Genomic DNA, 18,279 nt, shown 5'->3' on the forward strand with positions numbered 1-18,279 from the left:
CACTCTGCTACTCGCAGTGGCCCACCAGGTGCCTTTGGGAGCTCACATGCAGGAGGTGAAAGCAGTGGCCTTCTGCTGCTGCTGCTGCTCCCGAGCACCTGGTCTGCTAAGGCATTTGCAATCTGAGATCAAGGAGGATCAAGATTGGCAGCCATAGATCGACTTCTCCTCCATAAATCTGCCCAAGCCCCTTTTAAAGCTATCCAGGTGAGTGGCCATCACCACCTCCTGTGGCAGAATATTCCAAACACCAATCACACGTTGTGTGAAGAAGTGTTTCCTTTTATTAGTCCTAATTCTTCCCCCCAGCATTTTCAATGTATGCCCCCTGGTTCTTTGCCACCTATGCTGTTTCTGAGCATCCACTGACCACCACCCACCGCCAAACAAATTTTCAAGGCCCTCAGTAGACTGCGGCGAAGGAGAGGAAAATGGCAAAATTTCACTCTGCATAGTATGTGGACAGTTGGGTGCACGGTGGTGACCAGTGTTTAAGCCACTTTGGTAAACTTCTTGGCCAAGCTGAGAATTTCCAAAAATGAAAACCCAACACTGCAAATTAGCACCATAATGAATCTCTGTATCCCGGGGGGGGGGGGGGGGTGTTTTAAAGGCAGTGGAAGGGCTGAGCTACTTTCTCCAGGTAAAGAAACAAAAGCAAGCTTAAAACCTGGCCACTTTACTTTTCAGAGGGTGTGGCTCTGGATGAACACCTCCTGTTTTAAGAAGAAGAGTTTGGACTTATACCCCACTTCTCTCAACCATAAGGAGGCCCAAAGCGGCTTACAAACTCCTTCTCTTCCTTTCCCCACAACAGATACCTGGTGAGGTAGCTGGGGCCGAGAGTTCTGAGAGAACTGTGACCAGCCCGAGGTCACCCAACAGGCTTCACGTGGAAAAGTGGGGAACTAAACCCAGATCACCAGATCAGACTACACTGCTCATGTGGAACAGTGGAGGATCAAACTCGTTTCTCTACTACTCCTAGCTGCTACACCACTAAACCTCCTGCTAACAAATTAATCATACAAAACAATGCATTAGAGCTTGGAAGGATTGGTCCATGGAGGCTAAAACTCACCAGGGGATCTCCTTACAGGCCAATGTAATAAGAACATAAGAACTAGCCTGCTGGATCAGACCAGAATCCATCTAGTCCAGCACTCTGCTACTCGCAGTGGCCCACCAGGTGCCTTTGAGAGCTCACATGCACGATGTGAAAGCAATGGCCTTCTGCTGCTACTGCTCCTGAGCACCTGGTCTGTTAAGGCATTTGCAATCTCAGATCAAAGAGGATCAAGATTGGTAGCCATAGATCGACTTCTCCTCCATAAATCTGTCCAAGCCCTTTTTAAAGCTAATATCCAGGTTAGTGGCCATCACCACCTCCTGTGGCAGCATATTCCAAACACCAATCACACGTTGCGTGAAGAAGTGTTTCCTTTTATTAGTCCTAATTCTTTCCCCCCAGCATTTTCAATGAATGACTCCTGGTTCTTTGCCACCTATGCTGTTTCTGAGCATCCACTGACCACCACCCATGCCCAAACAAATTTTCAAGGCCCTCAGTAGACTGCAGCAAAGGAGAGGAAAATGGCAAAGTTTCACTCTGCATAGTATGTGGACAGTTGGGTGCATGGTGGTGACCAGTGTTACAGGCCAATGTAATAGCAAGGGGTGGGGCAGGATGCTGGGAACAGAAGACAGATGCCCCGAGTCCTGCATTCTGTCACCATCTCTTCAGCGTGCTGTAGTGGTTAAGAGCAGATGGATTCTAATCTGGAGAACTTGGTTTGATTCCCCACTCCTCCACCTGAGTGGCAGAGCCTTATCTGGTGAACCAGATGTGTCTCCTCGCTTAATTCTCCTGCATTCCCTTGCTGGGTGACCTTGGGCTTGAGTCAGCAGTGTCTTTCTCAGGAACTCTCTCAAGCCCCACCTACCTCACCAGGTGTCTGTTGTTGTGGGAGAGGAAGGGGAAGGAGCTTGTAAACCACCTTGAGTCTCCTCACAGGAGAGAAAGGTGGGGTATAAATCCAAACTCCTCCTCTTTTCCTACAACACACCGCTGACCAATGAGGACCTTAAGAAAGCACTGGATTGTTGAGAAGTTATTTTCCTCACCCATAAAACATGCAAAAAACTGAACACAATAACAGGTCTAAAGAAATTAAACAAAGGGGAACCCACTGCAAAGACATGTGAAAATCTGCTCTTTGCTTACCGGCAGAAGCACTGCGGGATCTCCCCTTGCCCGTACAGAGGAAACAAGAACGGAGTGTTGCCGTAGCGGCCGAGACACTGCAGAAATTTCTGTGTTGCCTTCAAGCCGTCTATGGTGTTGCTGTCTGCCTCTGAGACCATGGCAATGGAATGCAAAATGAAATGCTGCAGGTTGGGAGTCAACTTCTGGGTTTTCAAGTAGTCCGAAAACTTACAGTCCTGCTGAGCTATTTCGGGGGAGGAAATAAAAGCCAAATGTTAGCAGCTTCGGATGGTCCCTGGAAGAAAGCAAAATGAAAAGGGGACCTCTGAGGAGGGGAACAGTCACAACGGTCCAGGACTGTTATTCAGCCCTTAGCCTTTTTACTTTAAGGCACAGGTGTCAAACTCGCGACCCTCCAGATGTTATGGACTACAGTTCCCATCATCCCCTGCCAGCATGATGCTGGTAGCGGATGATGGGAACTGTAGTCCATAACATCTGGAGGGCTGTGAGTTTGACACCTATGCTTTAAGGGATGAGGCTTTGTACCTCTCACAGCTGCACCAGGCAAGACCCAAACTCACGTGAACACGTTAAGGTGCCTTACGCTGAGTCATATCATTGGTCCGTCAAGCTCAACACTGTCTGAGCTGCCTTTCCGGGGTCACAAGCAGAGGTGGCTCACATCACCTCCTACCTGATACTTTCAACTGGAGATCCTGTGTGCATCAAGCTGGAAGCCTTGGGTTACTTGTGCAGGAGGCTGTTCTCCCACTGAGTCACGGCCACACCCCAGCAGGAGGAGAAGTTGACGCAGGACCCAAAGACAATTTGTCCTACTGCACCCACCATCCCAAGAGCATATGAAACTGCCTTATACCGAACCAGACTCTTGGTCAATTAGGATCAATGTTGTCTTCGCTGAGCCCTCCAAAGCCTCTGGTTGAGGCCTTTCTCACTGCCTTTTATGGGCCTTTTTTGAAACGAGACACCAGAAGAAGAAGAAGAAGAAGAAGAAGAAGAAGAAGAAGAAGAAGAAGAAGAAGAAGAAGAAGAAGAAGAAGAAGAAGAAGAAGAAGAAGAAGAAGAAGAAGAAGAGGAAGAAGAAGAAGGAGGAGGAGGAGGAGGAGGAGGAGGAGGAGGAGGAGGAGGAGGAGGAGGAGGAAGAAGAGGAAGAAGAAGAAGAAGAGGAAGAAGAGGAAGAAGAGGAAGAAGAGGAAGAGGAGTTTGGATTTATATCCCCCCTTCTCTCTCACTGTAAAGAGAGTGCACTCAAAGGGGCTTACAATCTCCTTGCCCTTCCCCCCTCACGATAAACACCCTGTGAGGTGGGTGGGGCTGAGAGAGCTCAGAAGAGCTGTGGTCTCTTCTGACTAGCCCAAGGTCACCCAGCTGGCGTGCGTGGGAGTGTACCGGTTAATCTGAATTCCCCAGATAAGCTTCCACAGCTCAGGCAGCAGAGCAGGGAATCAAACCCGGTTCATCCAGATTAGATACACGAGCTCTTAACCTCCTACTCCACTGCTGCTCCAGGGACCTTCTGCAAGCAAATCTCTCTTACTGAGCTACAGCTCCGCTCCAACTGGAGATTGAGCCACTTACATCAAAGCCCGTTGTGCTAAAAAAGGACCATGGGCACTAGACAGGTGTTTTTGAGGGAGCAGCAGTGAGTCTCCAGGCCCATATCTTACTTTCCGGGGTCTGGGGGTCTTGGGAAGGGAGGTGGGGGCCCGATACTACATACTAGACTCAACAAGCCAAGTCCAGCACGTGGAATCAGGCCTGCTTTTCCCTCCAATGTCAGGCCTCGCTATCACCTGGCCTGGCATTGCCAGACTGGCGCCAAGGTCACACCTGCACTTGCTGTTCTCTGTATGTTAATGAGCCATTCTGTTTTAATTGCTGTGCTTGTAACCCAGTGAAGTATGCCTCCCTCATTCCTCCCCCTCCCTGCAGCCCGAATGAGTCTATGGCTGTCCTTGAGTTTGGAGCACATAACAATACTGGTCTCAACACTGTCCTTTTCTTATTCTTTCTGTTATGGGGTGGGAGGGGGAAGTCCGAGAAAGTGGAAAAGTTTGGAGATATCTGATAGCTGCAAAAGCCAGGGCCCCAGCTCTGGCTTTCTACAGCTAAGGTCCTGACACAGTTTGATAAAGCTCTTGAACCTTTCTAAAGTCTTGTTCTTAGCTCATTCCAAGACATCTAATGGCACTTTCAAACTGTTTCAGTGCTCTTTGAAGCTGTAAGGAATGGCAAATCCACTTAAAATAGTTGTGAAAGTAGTTTGAAACGCATTATTTTGCATATGTGCGGAAGGGGGCTCTCAGTTATTGACTGGAGCAACAGACCCTTACACCCACCTTGCTTCCCGAGGTCTTTGAGAGGCTGTCTTGGGTGTGAAAGTGAGGCGGTGCGAAGACCTGACACCCACCTTGCTTCCCGAGGTCCGGAGGTCTTGGAAAGGGAGGCGGCGAGCCCAATCCTGTGTGCTGGATTCAGCACACCCAGCGTGTAGCATGCAGGATCAGGCCCACTTCTCCTCCCACTTCACTTCCCATTGTTGTTTGGGACAGGGGGAATGGAATGGGGGTGAACCCCTTACCAATAGCCAGGCAGGACTCACTTCCATGGCCGTGGACGTGAGTCCTGCCCAGTGACTGGTGGGAGGTTTGTCGTCAGGACATCCCATTACTTGCACAATTATATGTCTAAGGCTATATCCTTTTTGAAAGGAAAGAAAATGCATAAACTGCCCTGCTCCACATTTTCTAACACTGAAACGATCACACTGGGAGCCTGGCTACTTAGCTGTCACCTAAGCAAAGGCAGCCAGTCTGAGGCTGTAGCCACTGGGTGTCTCTCTTGGAGAAAGAAATAAAGGGCAGGAAGGGACCTCAGGTGGACCAACAGCAAAGCAGAAGCTCTGGCTGCCTTTCGCCAACCAGGAAGACAAAAATGGAACTCTTCCAAGGCCAATCTATGTTATTGTTAGGCTTGACTCACTTTTCTGGCAGTTGCAGAACAGTGGTGGGGAAACAATTAAAAAAAACCACTGCAGTGGCACAAGAGCATGGCATCACAGGAGGGGATTCTCCCCCCCCCCCCCCCACAATCCCAGTGTAATCTTCCTGAACCACAAGGAGTTCCAGGGGGCATTATTTGATTGTTTTGGAGCTGTGCCAGCTCAGAAAACAGAGAAGGAGAAGGAGAAGGAGAAGGAGAAGGAGAAGGAGAAGGAGAAGGAGAAGGAGAAGGAGAAGGAGAAGAAGAAGAAGAAGAAGAAGAAGAAGAAGAAGAAGAAGAAGAAGAAGAAGAAGAAGAGGAGGAGGAGGAGGAGAAGAGGAGGAAGAAGAAGAAGGAGGAGGAGGAGGAGGAGGAGGAGGAAGAGGAGGAAGAGGAAGAAGAGGAAGAGGAGTTTGGATTTATATCCCCCCTTTTTCTCCTGTAGGAGACTCAAAGGGGCTTACAATCTCCTTGCCCTTCCCCCCTCACGATAAACACCCTGTGAGGTGGGTGGGGCTGAGAGAGCTCCGAGAAGCTGTGACTAGCCCAAGGTCACCCAGCTGGCATGTGTGGGAGTGCACAGGCTAATCTGAATTCCCCAGATAAGCCTCCACAAGAGACTCCCTTGCGCTCTGAAATCTAAACAAGAGCATCACAAAGAGTTCCAGAATCAACAGGCGCAGAAAATTAAGAAACAGATTTCACATTTAATTGAAAAATGCCATGGAAATGGAGCAAACAAGAGCTGGGGAATGCATTCGCACCCAAATGGCACACGTGCGAATCAAGAGGCACTCACCTTGATATTCATCTGGGTGCTCTTCATAGTCCAGGCAAAATGTCAGGAACCTCATCAGCATTCTTTTTTCCACCATGGTCAACTGCTTGCTGTTGAAGACGTCGGCTCTGGAACAGGGCACCTGAGAGACATGGATTTTGTGGGATGGTTTTTCCTTCTGCCACAGAAACGGGGAAAGCAGCAGTGGCTCTCTTGCACACGCCACGGCCTTATCAGCTATGCCTCTCCCCCTCTGACATCCAGGTTGCTGAGAACTCTCACGATCGCCAACATGAACTTAAAACTATGGCCTGGCATTCTCCACCTGTTCAAGCGAAGTGGACCCGTTTGTGTTTTATCTAGCCTTACTGGCTAAAGCAGTGGTGGCGAACCTTTGGCACTCCAGATGTTATGGACTACAATTCCCATCAGCCCCTGCCAGCATGGCCAATTGGGCATGCTGGCAGGGATTGATGGGAATTGTAGTCCATAACATCTGGAGTGCCAAAGGTTCGCCACCACGGGGCTAAACTAAGGCAGAAATTAAAGTAATTTGAAGGATTTAAATCTCCAAGATTACAATACTTGCCGAGATTCCCACTTATACAAGGCTTTCGTTAACAGGCTTTGGTTAACATCTCTCTTTCCTCTACCCTGTGCACTTCTGACTTAAACTCAATGCAAACTTCACCTCTTCTGTTGGGGGGGTGTTTCCTAACTCTTGACCTTTCCCTTTAGAACAGCTGTAACAGAAATCCATATGCTGTTCCCACTGCCAAATGCCTCATCTCAATTGCATTTATTTATTTGTATGCCTCTTTTCTCTCCAGTTGGGACTCAAAGCAGCTTAAAAACAGAATTTTATCCTCCTCCATTTTTCCAAGACAACCCTTTGAGTTAGGCTAGATCAGTGATCGCGAACCTTTTCGAGACCGAGTGCCCAAATTGCAACCCAAACCCCACTTATTTATCGCAAAGTGCCAACACACAATTTAACCTGAATACTGAGGTTTTAATTTAGAAAAAATGATTGGCTCTGAGGCATGTGTTGCACCGGGGAGTAAGCGGTGGTAGTCGGTGGCTTTTCTTTTTTGAAGCAACCAGGCAACTCTTCCAGCGAATTGAATCCAAAACGCCTAGGAGGGTTTACTCAGAAGCAAACCTCATTGCCAGCAACCGAGCTTACTCCCAGGTAAAGGATTGTGCTTTTGTTCTTTGCATGAAAATCAGTGGGGCTTAGCAGGGCTACCTACACTGCTTCCCCAAAACTAGGTCTTAGGTTTAATGCTAATAATCAAGCCCAGCGGCCCAGGCCAGCCTAGATGTGTGTGTGTGTGGGGGGGGGGATCTGTTTGCGTGTGCCCACAGAGAGGAGCTCTGGTGGTTCCTCGGCACCCGTGCCATAAGTTAAGCCACCACTAAGGCTAGATCAGTGATCGCGAACCTTTTCGAGACCGAGTGCCCAAATTGCAACCCAAACCCCACTTATTTATCGCAAAGTGCCAACACACAATTTAACCTGAATACTGAGGTTTTAATTTAGAAAAAATGATTGGCTCTGAGGCATGTGTTACTCGGGAGTAAGCTTGGTGGTAGTCAGTGGCTTTTCTTTGAAGCAACCAGGCAACTCTTCCAACGGGTGAATCACGACCCTAGGAGGGTTTACTCAGAAGCAAACCTCATTGCCAGCAACCGAGCTTACTCCCAGGTAAAGGATTGTGCTTTTGTTCTTTGCATGAAAATCAGTGGGGCTTAGCAGGGCTACCTACACTGCTTCCCCAAAACTAGGTCTTAGGTTTAATGCTAATAATCAAGCCCAGCGGCCCAGGCCAGCCTAGATGTGTGTGTGTGTGGGGGGGGGGATCTGTTTGCGTGTGCCCACAGAGAGGGTTTTCCTTGAGGCCACTCCGCACCTGCCATAGGTTCGCCACCACTGGCTAGGATCTACAGAGAGCTCACTTAGGATCGGGTCCAAGGTCACCCAACAAGCATCCATGGTAAAATAGGGGATTTGAACCGGAGACTCCTAGAATCCTAGTCCCCCACTCTACCCCCTATGCCACACTGGATTGTGGGTTCACATGGAGTTTTTAACAACACTTTTACAAGGCTGGACATTCCAGTCCTTCCGTGACATTCCCCCTTGTCCTCAAAAAACACCGTAACTACTTTGTTTTAACATTGTCTTCTTTCCCATCAAGGTAAGTAAAACCTTAGCTGACTGCAGACTTCAACTGGCAGGTACCCTTCTTTCTTAGCTCTGCCAGAAAACTCACAATGTCCTCATTAAGCCAACAGCATGTCCCTCCCAACGGGGAGCAATTAATGAACCTGAAACGTCAGCACTGTTTGGAGACCGCTTAGTCGTAACAGCTTGGCTACATAAACAGCCACTTGGACACAAACTGGGGACTCGGAGCAGAGGTCTAAAGAATTATCTTCTTTGGCAATTCTTTAATACGAGCTATAAATAATAACAGGCTATAAATAGCGCGCCAATTTATGGAAGGGTTGAACAAATTTTCTAATGCTATTATGCCCGCGAATGAATAGAGATATGGCAGAAGGGAATAAAGGGATTGTTAGATGACAGTTGCAAAGAAGCTAATGACGGTTTAAGGGTCGAACTGGATGTGATCCCAAGGGACTCAATGGATCTTCTGTGCTTTTTAAGGGTAAACAGCTGAGTGAAGGGATCTGTATGGGACAAGAAGAACTCACCACCACAAACTCACCAATTCACCTTGTGTCAAAGACATCAACAGCACAGCAATGCCAAGTAGCTGCTATTTATCCTTTAAAAAACCTGCAGGAGTTCCAGAAACAGATCTCCAAATGTCACATCTAAAATTGACATTATATTTACACATACCAACACCATCACTTATAATACCTGTTCCACTCTCTTTTCCCGAAATGCAAGAATCCGGGTGACATTTTTAAACTCAGCGTATCGGCTAACGTTGGACTTAATCAGAAGGTCTATCAACAGTCCCCGGGAGTACAGCAACTGTACAAAAGGAAAAAAAGAATGCTTTTTAAGAAAACGTGTCTTTAAAACATTTAACAGCATCAATGACAAAGAAAAAGGCAACCATGGTGATAAAACCACGGTTATAAAACATTTTGCAATTCAAAAACAAGATTTAAATAACAGCAGTTTTGAATACCATTTCTGAACTTCTGCTTCTGTATGTGCACAATTACCAGGATCGTGCAGATTAAATTCATGATTTCAATGAAATTTCATGCCCATGTAGATATGGAGGAAAACAGGCAATAACATTTATGTCTTTGACTTATTGAAGTGCTCATATGCATGCCCCTTTAATGCAAAACCTTAAGCGTTTCCAGGGAGAATGCAAAGGAGAATGCTATCAACTTAAAGGCAAGCGTCGTTTCAGACGTTTTCCAGAAGGAACAAGAGAAGAAATGGTCATACTTTCAAATCACATTTAAAAGGGAATGATGAACAACTCCTTTAGACCCCAATCTGGAAACACACGGAGACTAAGCCCAATACGCTGCTTCCTCTTTTGCTACCTTTGAACAACCTCCAAAGCATTCCAATGTTAAGAGGGGAGAAAGAATCTTTTAAGCAACTATCGGTCAGAGAGGCCCTCTTTCCAGTCAATTGCTGGATACCCAGCTCTACAACTCAAAAGATGGCATCCAAACCTTAGTAGTAGTAGTAGTAGTAGTAGTAGTAGTAGTAGTAGTAGTAGTAGTAGTAGTAGGAGGAGGAGGAGGAGGAGGAGGAGGAGGAGAAGGAGAAGGAGAAGAAGGAAAAGGAGAAGAAGGAGAGTTTGGATTTATATCCCCCCTTCTCTCCTGTAGGAGACTCAAAGGGGCTTACAATCTCCTTGCCCTTCCCCCCTCACAACAAACACCCTGTGAGGTAGGTGGGGCTGAGAGAGCTCAGAAGAACTGTGACTAGCCCAAGGTCACCCAGCTGGCATGTGTGGGAGTGTACAGGCTCATCTGAATTCCCCAGATAAGCCTGCACAGCTCAGGTGGCAGAGCGGGGAATCAAAATTCCTCCAGATTAGATACACAAGCTCTTAACCTCCTATGCCACTGCTGCTCCACTGTACCCACAGACATGAGTGAGAGGGACTCCTCGTGAGCAGTAGGGTGTGGTTGCGCCTTACTGCAGCACCCTCCCATCCTTCTTGATGAGGTGCTGCTTTGGAAAGGCCCCTTGGCTACAGAGCAGTTGCTATTGGAAGACAGAGCTACGAACCCCCAATGTGTCAATGGAACGGGGGAACACTGTGTGCGATGCCCAAAACAGGGTATGGAAACAGGATGCAAGCCAGCTGGTGGAAAAAAGTCAAGGACAACCACAGCTCCCACCAGTCTTGACTAAGCAAGCCAGTCAGTGTTTTAAAGGGATGAAGCCACAATTTAAAGCTAAGTCACAGCAAAGGAAGAGATCTTCTTAAAACTCGAGGAAGCTTCCAGTCACACATTTTTTATGGTGAGACTCCTAGAATCATCTCCAAAACCACCAGCAAGTAAAAGTACCAAGGCACCCGCACCATTTGCTCGCTTCCCCTGTGACACAAACCTCGCCCGTTTTTCCAGAGGTATGTCGTTCCCAAGGATTCGTCATTCGTCGGCTCCCTATGTTAGTTTCCGATGGCAAACTTTCCTGTTCTTTTCCCCCCAAACTTTTCAATATCCCAGAACGCCCTGCGTTTGCATGGTTACAAGTTAAAACCATAAAACTTAATCTTCTAATACCTTTACTCGCTTTGTATAAGCTAAAAATTTATTACGCATTCTTGGAAGGACATGAATGTAAAACCCTTAGTGCAAGATGGATGACCTGACTTAAAAAGTAACGCTCCACTGGAGGAAGTTACTTATGCGGTGCTAACGTTTTCAACGTCTTTGCAGCCCTGAGAAGCTAATTTTGCAAGTCTAACCAGGGATGCGGGGATTGGGTCACCAAAGCAGAGCTGTGTGTCATCCGAGCAGAGGTGGGATCCAGCAGGTCCTCACAGGTTCCCGAGAGTAGGTTACTAATTATTTGTGTGTGCCGAGAGGGGGCTACTAATTGATGATTTTGCCACGTGATTTTTGCCTTAGTCACGCCCATCCTCTCAGCAGTAGCGCGCAGAACTGGAAGCAGTCTAGCAGGAGGTGCACCGCCGTGCGTGGCAGCCTGCGCCTGCGTGCATTCGTTTCCCGCCCGAGGACCGGCGCAGCGGCTGCGTCCTTGCCACAGCCCCGCCCAGGAATGACCCGCCCCCGGAATGCCTGGCCACACCCCCGTCATGCCCCGCCCAGCCCCACTGGTGCTACGCCACAGTTTGAATCCCACCACCATGGGAACCTGTTACTAAAAGTTTTGGATCCCACCACTACATCCCCTCTACTGGAATCTATCAGGAGGCTCAGACCATCCTCACACACCCTTCTTCATGCGCCTTCAACATCTGAAATATGATGGGTAGCATGAAAAATTAGGATTTTTTTTTTCAGCAGCAGTGCCAATACTTTGAAACACTTTGGCAAGAGAAGTTCAACTCAGTCCGCCCCCCACCCCCACTCTTCCAATGAAAGGCCAATAAAATACCCTTTGGGAAAGCTTTAGATCTCTGAATCTGCTGTTGTGTTCTTAGTCCTTTTTAAAAAAAATGAAGTTTGCTTCTTCTGTTTACACACTGTGCCTGTTTATCCAAAATCAGTTGTGCTTTAAATTATATTTGATGTTTCAGTTCCATGATAAGATGCCTTGAATATTTATATAGATGGGAGGGCAGGTTACAAATATTTTAAATAAAGGTTACTGAACACAAGGAATTACATCCAAGAGAACCAAAACAGAGCATTTGTGACTCCAGAAAACCCTTGTTTGGAAATACAAATTGTGCCCTCCCTTAGAATTCTTGGAGGGAAATAAATTATTGGAAGCGTCCCTCTAACCATAGGCATAGCTACCACAGGGCGGGGTGAGGACCGGTGTCCCGAGCGGCCGCCCCCACATCCCTCCTTCTTCCCCCGTCGCCCACCCCACCAGGCGCAGGCCACTGCCCGGCCAGCCTCGCCCAGCCAGGTCCAGTGGAGGCTGTTGCCGGGCATCCCTGGCCCACCTTGCCAGGGCTGGTAGAGGCCACTGCATGCGCCTCTGCCCGGCCCCACTGCCAGCTAAGGTAAGTGGGGTGCGGGGGGGGCGCAAGTGGGGTGGGGCGCAGGGGGGCCCATGAGGGGGTGGAAAACTCAGAGTCTGCCCTGGGCTCCCTTTTCCCTAACTACGCCATGGCCTCTAACTCACATACCTTCACTCCAGGATACTACAAGTTCTTAGGGGGTTAAGGTGGCTAATTTCCCCCTACGCAGCAGTGGCGTAGGAGGATAAGAGCTCATGTATCTAATCTGGAGGAACCGGGTTTGATTCCCAGCTCTGCCGCCTGAGCTGTGGAGGCTTATCTGGGGAATTCAGATTAGCCTGTGCACTCCCACACACGCCAGCTGGGTGACCTTGGGCTAGTCACAGCTACTCGGAGCTCTCTCAGCCCCACCTACCTCACAGGGTGTTTGTTGTGAGGGGGGAAGGGCAAGGAGATTGTAAGCCCCTTTGAGTCTCCTGTAGGAGAGAAAGTGGGGATATAAATCCAAACTACTACTCCTCCTCTTCCTCCTCCTCTTCTTCTTCTTCTTCTTCTTTCCCCTCTGTTTTCCTCCCCTCCACCACAATCAATTGCATCCAACAGTCCATACTTCCTGCGGCACGCTCACTCCTCATCTAGACGCAGGAAGACTAAACGAAGCTTTTCCACTTTCCAAAAAAGAAATTGATTCCTGCAGATTATGCAAGACAAACCTTTTCAAGGCGGCTTTCGGTGATGGATGGCATGTGCTGGTTTATTATTGCTCTTTACAGCAGAGTATTATGATAATCTTTCACAATTTATAGCTTAGGTTGTAAATGGAATGATTTTAATTTATTTAAGGATATCGTGTTTTATTAGGAAAAGTTACTGGAGAGGCGGGGTATGCCCTTCTGAAATAAACATTTACAAAAAAATGCTGATCTGCGTATCCCTTAGTTACGGCATCCCTTAGTTACGGCAGCCCCCATCACAGCTCTACTGATAGGCACAGGACAATCAAGTGTGCTGTTAGCCCTTCGGGGATAGGGCGGTATACTAAATTTAATAAATAATAAATTTAATAAATAATAGCAATCTTCATCCATTCCATACTACTGATGCCTAAAGCACTGGGCCAGGGCTGTACACATTGAAACAGGCATCTTGCAGATCAATGACAACCCATCACATGCCTCGTGTAAGAAATTCCACCACTGGAAGAGACTCGTGACAGTTTGAGTGGAAAGGAACCATCACAGATGACGCAGAAAGGCGAGCGCGCCTTGCTGTTGCGAAAGTCTAAAAGAATTCTGCCGGATCGGCTGGCCTGCGCAGGCGCAGTCCCCAGTGCAGCGCTGCACTGAGACCACAGATGACTGTTGAAGGTAGTGGAGCAAAAGTTACAGAAAATGCAGGGGAATAAAAATTGGCCTGTTCAAGCCTCTAAGGCAGCCATTCTCAACCAGGGTTCCCTGTTACCCTGGGGTGCCGTGAGCATGTCCCAGGGGTACCACGGCAACACTACCGCCCCCCCCCCCTCATTTTTGTGGTGTCTCCCACCGGCGCCAGCAAGGACATGGAGCTGGCCCATGGGGCAGGGCCTGCCACAAGGTCAGCAGCCACCACCACCCACAGTGCTTCCCTTCACCCTGGGAGGGGAAGGTGGGGGGTGTGGCAAGCAGGGGCAATGGGAGGGGAAGGTGGAGGGTGGCGGCAGGGGTACCGTGAGATATGAAGAGTGAGGTCAAGGGTACCCTGACCTCGAAAAGGTTGGGAAACACTGCTCTAAGGGTTTATTATACCCCACAGAGGGAGAGCTGGGTTAGAAGGAACTTTTATTCTCTCTGCAATTCTTCACAGACCTCCAACGTGTATATTTTCAAAGAAGCAAACACAGTCCATCTGCTAAGAGAGGGGTCTTCCATCAATGCAAGAAGCCTTGCATCGTGGGAAGAGATAGACCCTGTCAACAGAAGTCTTCCTGTGCTGCGGGAAGGGGGAATGGCATCTTAGGATCTAATGCACCGTGCATTCCAGTTATTTATCTTGGTTTACTTTTCTTTTCTTTTCCTCTTTTGCAAAGCACCGTCCTCCAGGGAGAATGTTCAAACCTGCCCTAAAACTTCGGATGGCCTGAAAGGAAAAGATCAAAATGCGCTTTCAGCCGAGACAGTGGCCCGGTTATCCCTTTGAAAAGAAGCACAAGCTTTTCAAAGTGCCCGTCTTTTGCAAAGCGACCTATGCTCCTTGCAGAGCAGAACGCCAGATCCAAATACCACCGTAATTACCTCGCCTGCTCTTTGAAGCTTCCAAAGGAGTCGTTTTAATGAAGCAAATAGATATTTTTTTTAAAAAGAGAGAGAAAGAAAAGTCAATGAATTCCCTACCTTGGAAGTCAAATCAATATTAAATCGCCTGCCTTCTTTAACAATTTGGGCATAAGTAATTTGCTCCGGTTCAGCAGTAGCATCCGCTATTGATGTGGATTCATTGGCCTCCGCTCCCGATACTGATTGATCGGAGGTGATGTTGCTGTGGGGCTCTTCACCTGGAGAGGTGACTTCTTCGCTATCCTGGTCGCCTGCAACTTCTGGGCGGCTCCCTGCAGAACTTTCTGGGGAAGTTTCTTCACCTGTGTCTCCCGGCGATTGACTCTCTAAAGGCAAGTGCTCTTCATCCATGGTAGTGTGAGCGTCTCCTACGAACTCACTAGAAGCAGGAGTAACTGGAGCAGAGAGCTTTGGCAGAGCACCGTCTTCTTCCACCTCTTCCATGGAATCCTGACTGATTTAAAGAAAAAGGGGGGGGGGAGAGAGGAAAACAAGTTTTGAGTTCGGCAGACTGAAATTCGTTGGGCACAAAGGCCCCTCACATGAGTGAGGCCAAGTTTATCGGGTCAATGTTCTTCCACTATATTTATAAACTGGTTATTCGGCCTCAAGCCCTTGCACAACTGCTATAACGTTATAGAGCCAGCGTGGAGTAGTGGTGTAGTGGTTATGAGCATGTGGATTCTAATCCGCAGAACCGAGTTTGATTCCCCACTCCTTCACCAGAGTGGCGGAGGCTTATCTGGTGAGCCAGATGTGTTTCGACACTCCTACGTTCCTGCTGGGTGACTTTGGGCTAGTCACAGTTTTCTCAAAACCCAGGCAGGAGTGAGGAGGAACTGAGCCCGGGGCACACGTGCGTCCTGTGCCCCGTCACGCCCCGGAATGCCCCTGCCACATCCCCGCACGCCCCTGGTGCATCGTGCGCGCCCCGTCCCCTTGGTGCTACGCCACTGCTCAGAACTCTCTCAGCCCCACCTGCCTCACAAGGTATCTGTTGTGGGGAGAGGAGGGGAAAGGAGCTTGTAAGCCACCTTGAGTCTACTTACAGGACAGAAAGGCAGGGTACAAATGCAAACTCTTCTTCTTATAGAAGACAGCAGAATCCACAAGGAAAGCCTTGCAATGAAGCATTAACAAACAATACTGCTTACGTGGGGGAAGTGAAAGGATGGTCTGGAATCTCTGGATGGATGAATAATAGAACAGGAGGGGCTGCGCAGGCACACAAACGGCATCCCTAAAACACTGTTAAAATGAATATTTCAAAAGTAACAACCAGAAACATAAACAAATATTCGTTTTACTAGCCACACCCACAGGTTTAGTAAAATGTATGTATTGAAGGCAGACTTCCAACCTTGCAGCTGCTTGTGCCGATTAAGGATGCCTATCAGGATAAAGGGGCGCTGGTTAAAAGAGGGAGGTCAGAGCCCGTAGCAGGTCCTCAGCACCTTCCTCCTCCTCCTCCTAACGAAAACATCTTTCAACATCCACCTTCTAAGGCGATACTCCCCATTTCATCTCATCTTGCTTTTTAATCTTCAACTTCAAGGAAGCCCACCTCGGCAACTAGTACTTTTGAACCCGTGAGTCCGGTTGACGCTACCGACTGAGATGAATCAAATCAGTGTCAATAGAAATGGGAGGGGGTCAACCACAGTTCTGCATTCTCTCTCTTTTTTTTATCTTTTAACCACTTAGCCATTAGTCCATCAAGCAAACGTTTTTTAAAGCTTAGCTGACAATTAATGAACTACAATTGGAAAACGATGCAGCAGGAAAGCTTCAGAAGCTATCAACAGAAGGTTGAGTTTCCCTCGTTTCCAGAGGCAAAGGTCATTTACTTTTTTAAGACTTTGCGTCCTTCTCTAATTACCAGCCCATTATATTGACTTAAGGAAGACCCCTAAATGAACAGGGCCGGAATAACGTCTGACATAGCAAAGCCCAGAATAGTTCTGTGTCTTTCACTGAAAGGTATATTTGGAAATGGTTATTATTACTGTTGCTTGCCATGTTTATTTATTTATTTATTTATTATTTGATTTAATATACCGCCCTATCCCCAAAGGGCTCAGGGCGGTGAACAATATAAAACATATATAAACATAAACATGTTATAACCTTCATCAGGGCAAAGTACATTTTTAGAGCTTATTGTCTTTACTTTTTTTCACATAAAACAGGGATCTGCAACCTGTGGCTCTCCAGATGTTCGTGGACTACAATTCCCAATTGGCCATGATGGCAGGGGCTGATGGGAATTGTAGTCCATGAACATCTGGAGAGCCACAGGTTGCAGACCCCTGACATAAAGGAATAGGGATGCCAACCTCCAAGTGGGACCCGAGAATTCCCCAGAATTGTAGTTCATCTCCAAACTAAAGAGATCAATTCCCCTGGACAAAACGGATGTGTTGGAAGGTGGACTATGGCAGTGTTGGCGAACCTTTTCGAGACCGAGCGCCCAAACTGCAACCCAAACCCCACTTATTTATCACAAAGTGCCATAACAGCAATTTAACCCGAATACTAAGGTCTTAGTTTAGAAAAAACGGTTGGTTCAGAGGCGTGCATTACTCGGGAGTAAGCTTGGTAGTAGTTGGTGGCTTTGCTTTGAAGCAACCGTGCAACTCTTCCAACGGGTGAATTACAACCCTAGGAGGGTTTACTCAGAACAAGCCCCCATTGCCAGCAACCAAGATTACCCCCAGATCGTGTTTTAGTTCTTCACATGAAAATCAGTGGGGTTTAACCGCACTTAACAGGGTTACCTACATGGCTTCCCCAAAACTAGGTCTTAGGTTTAATGCTAATAATTGAGCACAGCCTAGATGTGTGGGGGGTGGGGGCGACTCTGTTTGCACGTGCCCACAGAAAGGGTTCTGAGTGCCACCTCTGGCACCCGTGCCATAGGTTCGCCACCACTGCTCTGTGGCTTTGCACCCCACTGAGGTCCCCGTTTTCCCCAGGCTCCATCTTCAGATCTCCTAAACTGGACCTGGCAATAAAGTAGCGTCAAGACCGGCAAAATATGGCTTCTTCATACAGTGCCAAGTTAACGGATGGAACTGGAGTTCACAGAATGTATGATGGTCAGTAGAGTGGACGATGCTAACATTCATGAAGTAGATAAATCCATGGCTGTCAGCCATGAAGGCTAGATGATTAGAAAGACATCCCTCAATACCAGTTGAATGTGGGGGAAGCAGTCAAAGGTTTTGACTTATGTGCCTTACTTGAAGGCCTTCCATGGTCAACCGGTTGGCCATTGCAGGATGCAACAGTTGAGTCCAGTTAATATCTAAGGCCCTTTCCGCACAGCGGAAATTATGCTGGTGGAGGGGTGGGGGTCATTCGCACGGGAGCGTGCAAGTGGCCCAACAGAAGCCGGCGCAGAAGAGGTGGCTTCGCACAGAGCCGCCTTTTCTCTGTCCCCCCCCTCACTCATCTCGTCCTCCAGCGTCGCTCTGGAGGCCGTCAGGGACCTGCCCACGCTGCCATCCGAACCCCTGGAGGTCAGAGGGCAGCGTGGGCGGGTCCCTGACTGCCTTCAGAGCACGCTGGAGGACGAGGTGAGTGGAGGGGACGAGGAAAGCGCCATCTTTCCAGTGGTGCAGTTCGCACCACGCCAATGGGAAGATGGCGTTTTAGAATAACCTCGCTCAACAAGCATAGTTATTAGGAGCGGCTTCACACCGCTCCTGGGCGGCCAGGATGGCGCTGCTGCGATCTAGCAGCGCTTCTTGTGCAAACAGCTGCCCAGGGACGGCAAATGGCCCATGTAAATGGCCCATGCGGAAAGGGCCTTACAGACCAACAAGAATTCCAGGGTAGAAGCTATTACCATAAGTG

At 48.3% G+C, this 18,279-nt stretch overlaps 1 protein-coding gene across 1 annotated transcript in view; it reads right to left on the bottom strand.

Annotated features, from left to right (window-relative positions):
- Positions 1-2,220: 2,220 nt before the first annotated feature.
- The window catches only part of LOC125425549 (rab proteins geranylgeranyltransferase component A 1-like), a gene marked incomplete at its 5' end in the record, with an annotated part of 35,043 nt that continues 18,984 nt past the window's right edge, over positions 2,221-18,279 (bottom strand). Inside the window, 4 exons of the mRNA XM_048483136.1 lie at positions 2,221-2,450; positions 6,012-6,132; positions 8,884-9,000; positions 14,479-14,875. Of these exons, the coding sequence (XP_048339093.1) occupies positions 2,221-2,450; positions 6,012-6,132; positions 8,884-9,000; positions 14,479-14,875 (865 nt within the window). The remainder of the gene's footprint in view (positions 2,451-6,011; positions 6,133-8,883; positions 9,001-14,478; positions 14,876-18,279) is intronic.

The sequence above is a fragment of the Sphaerodactylus townsendi genome, unplaced genomic scaffold (assembly GCF_021028975.2).
Source record: "Sphaerodactylus townsendi isolate TG3544 unplaced genomic scaffold, MPM_Stown_v2.3 scaffold_75, whole genome shotgun sequence".
NCBI lineage: Eukaryota > Metazoa > Chordata > Lepidosauria > Squamata > Sphaerodactylidae > Sphaerodactylus > Sphaerodactylus townsendi.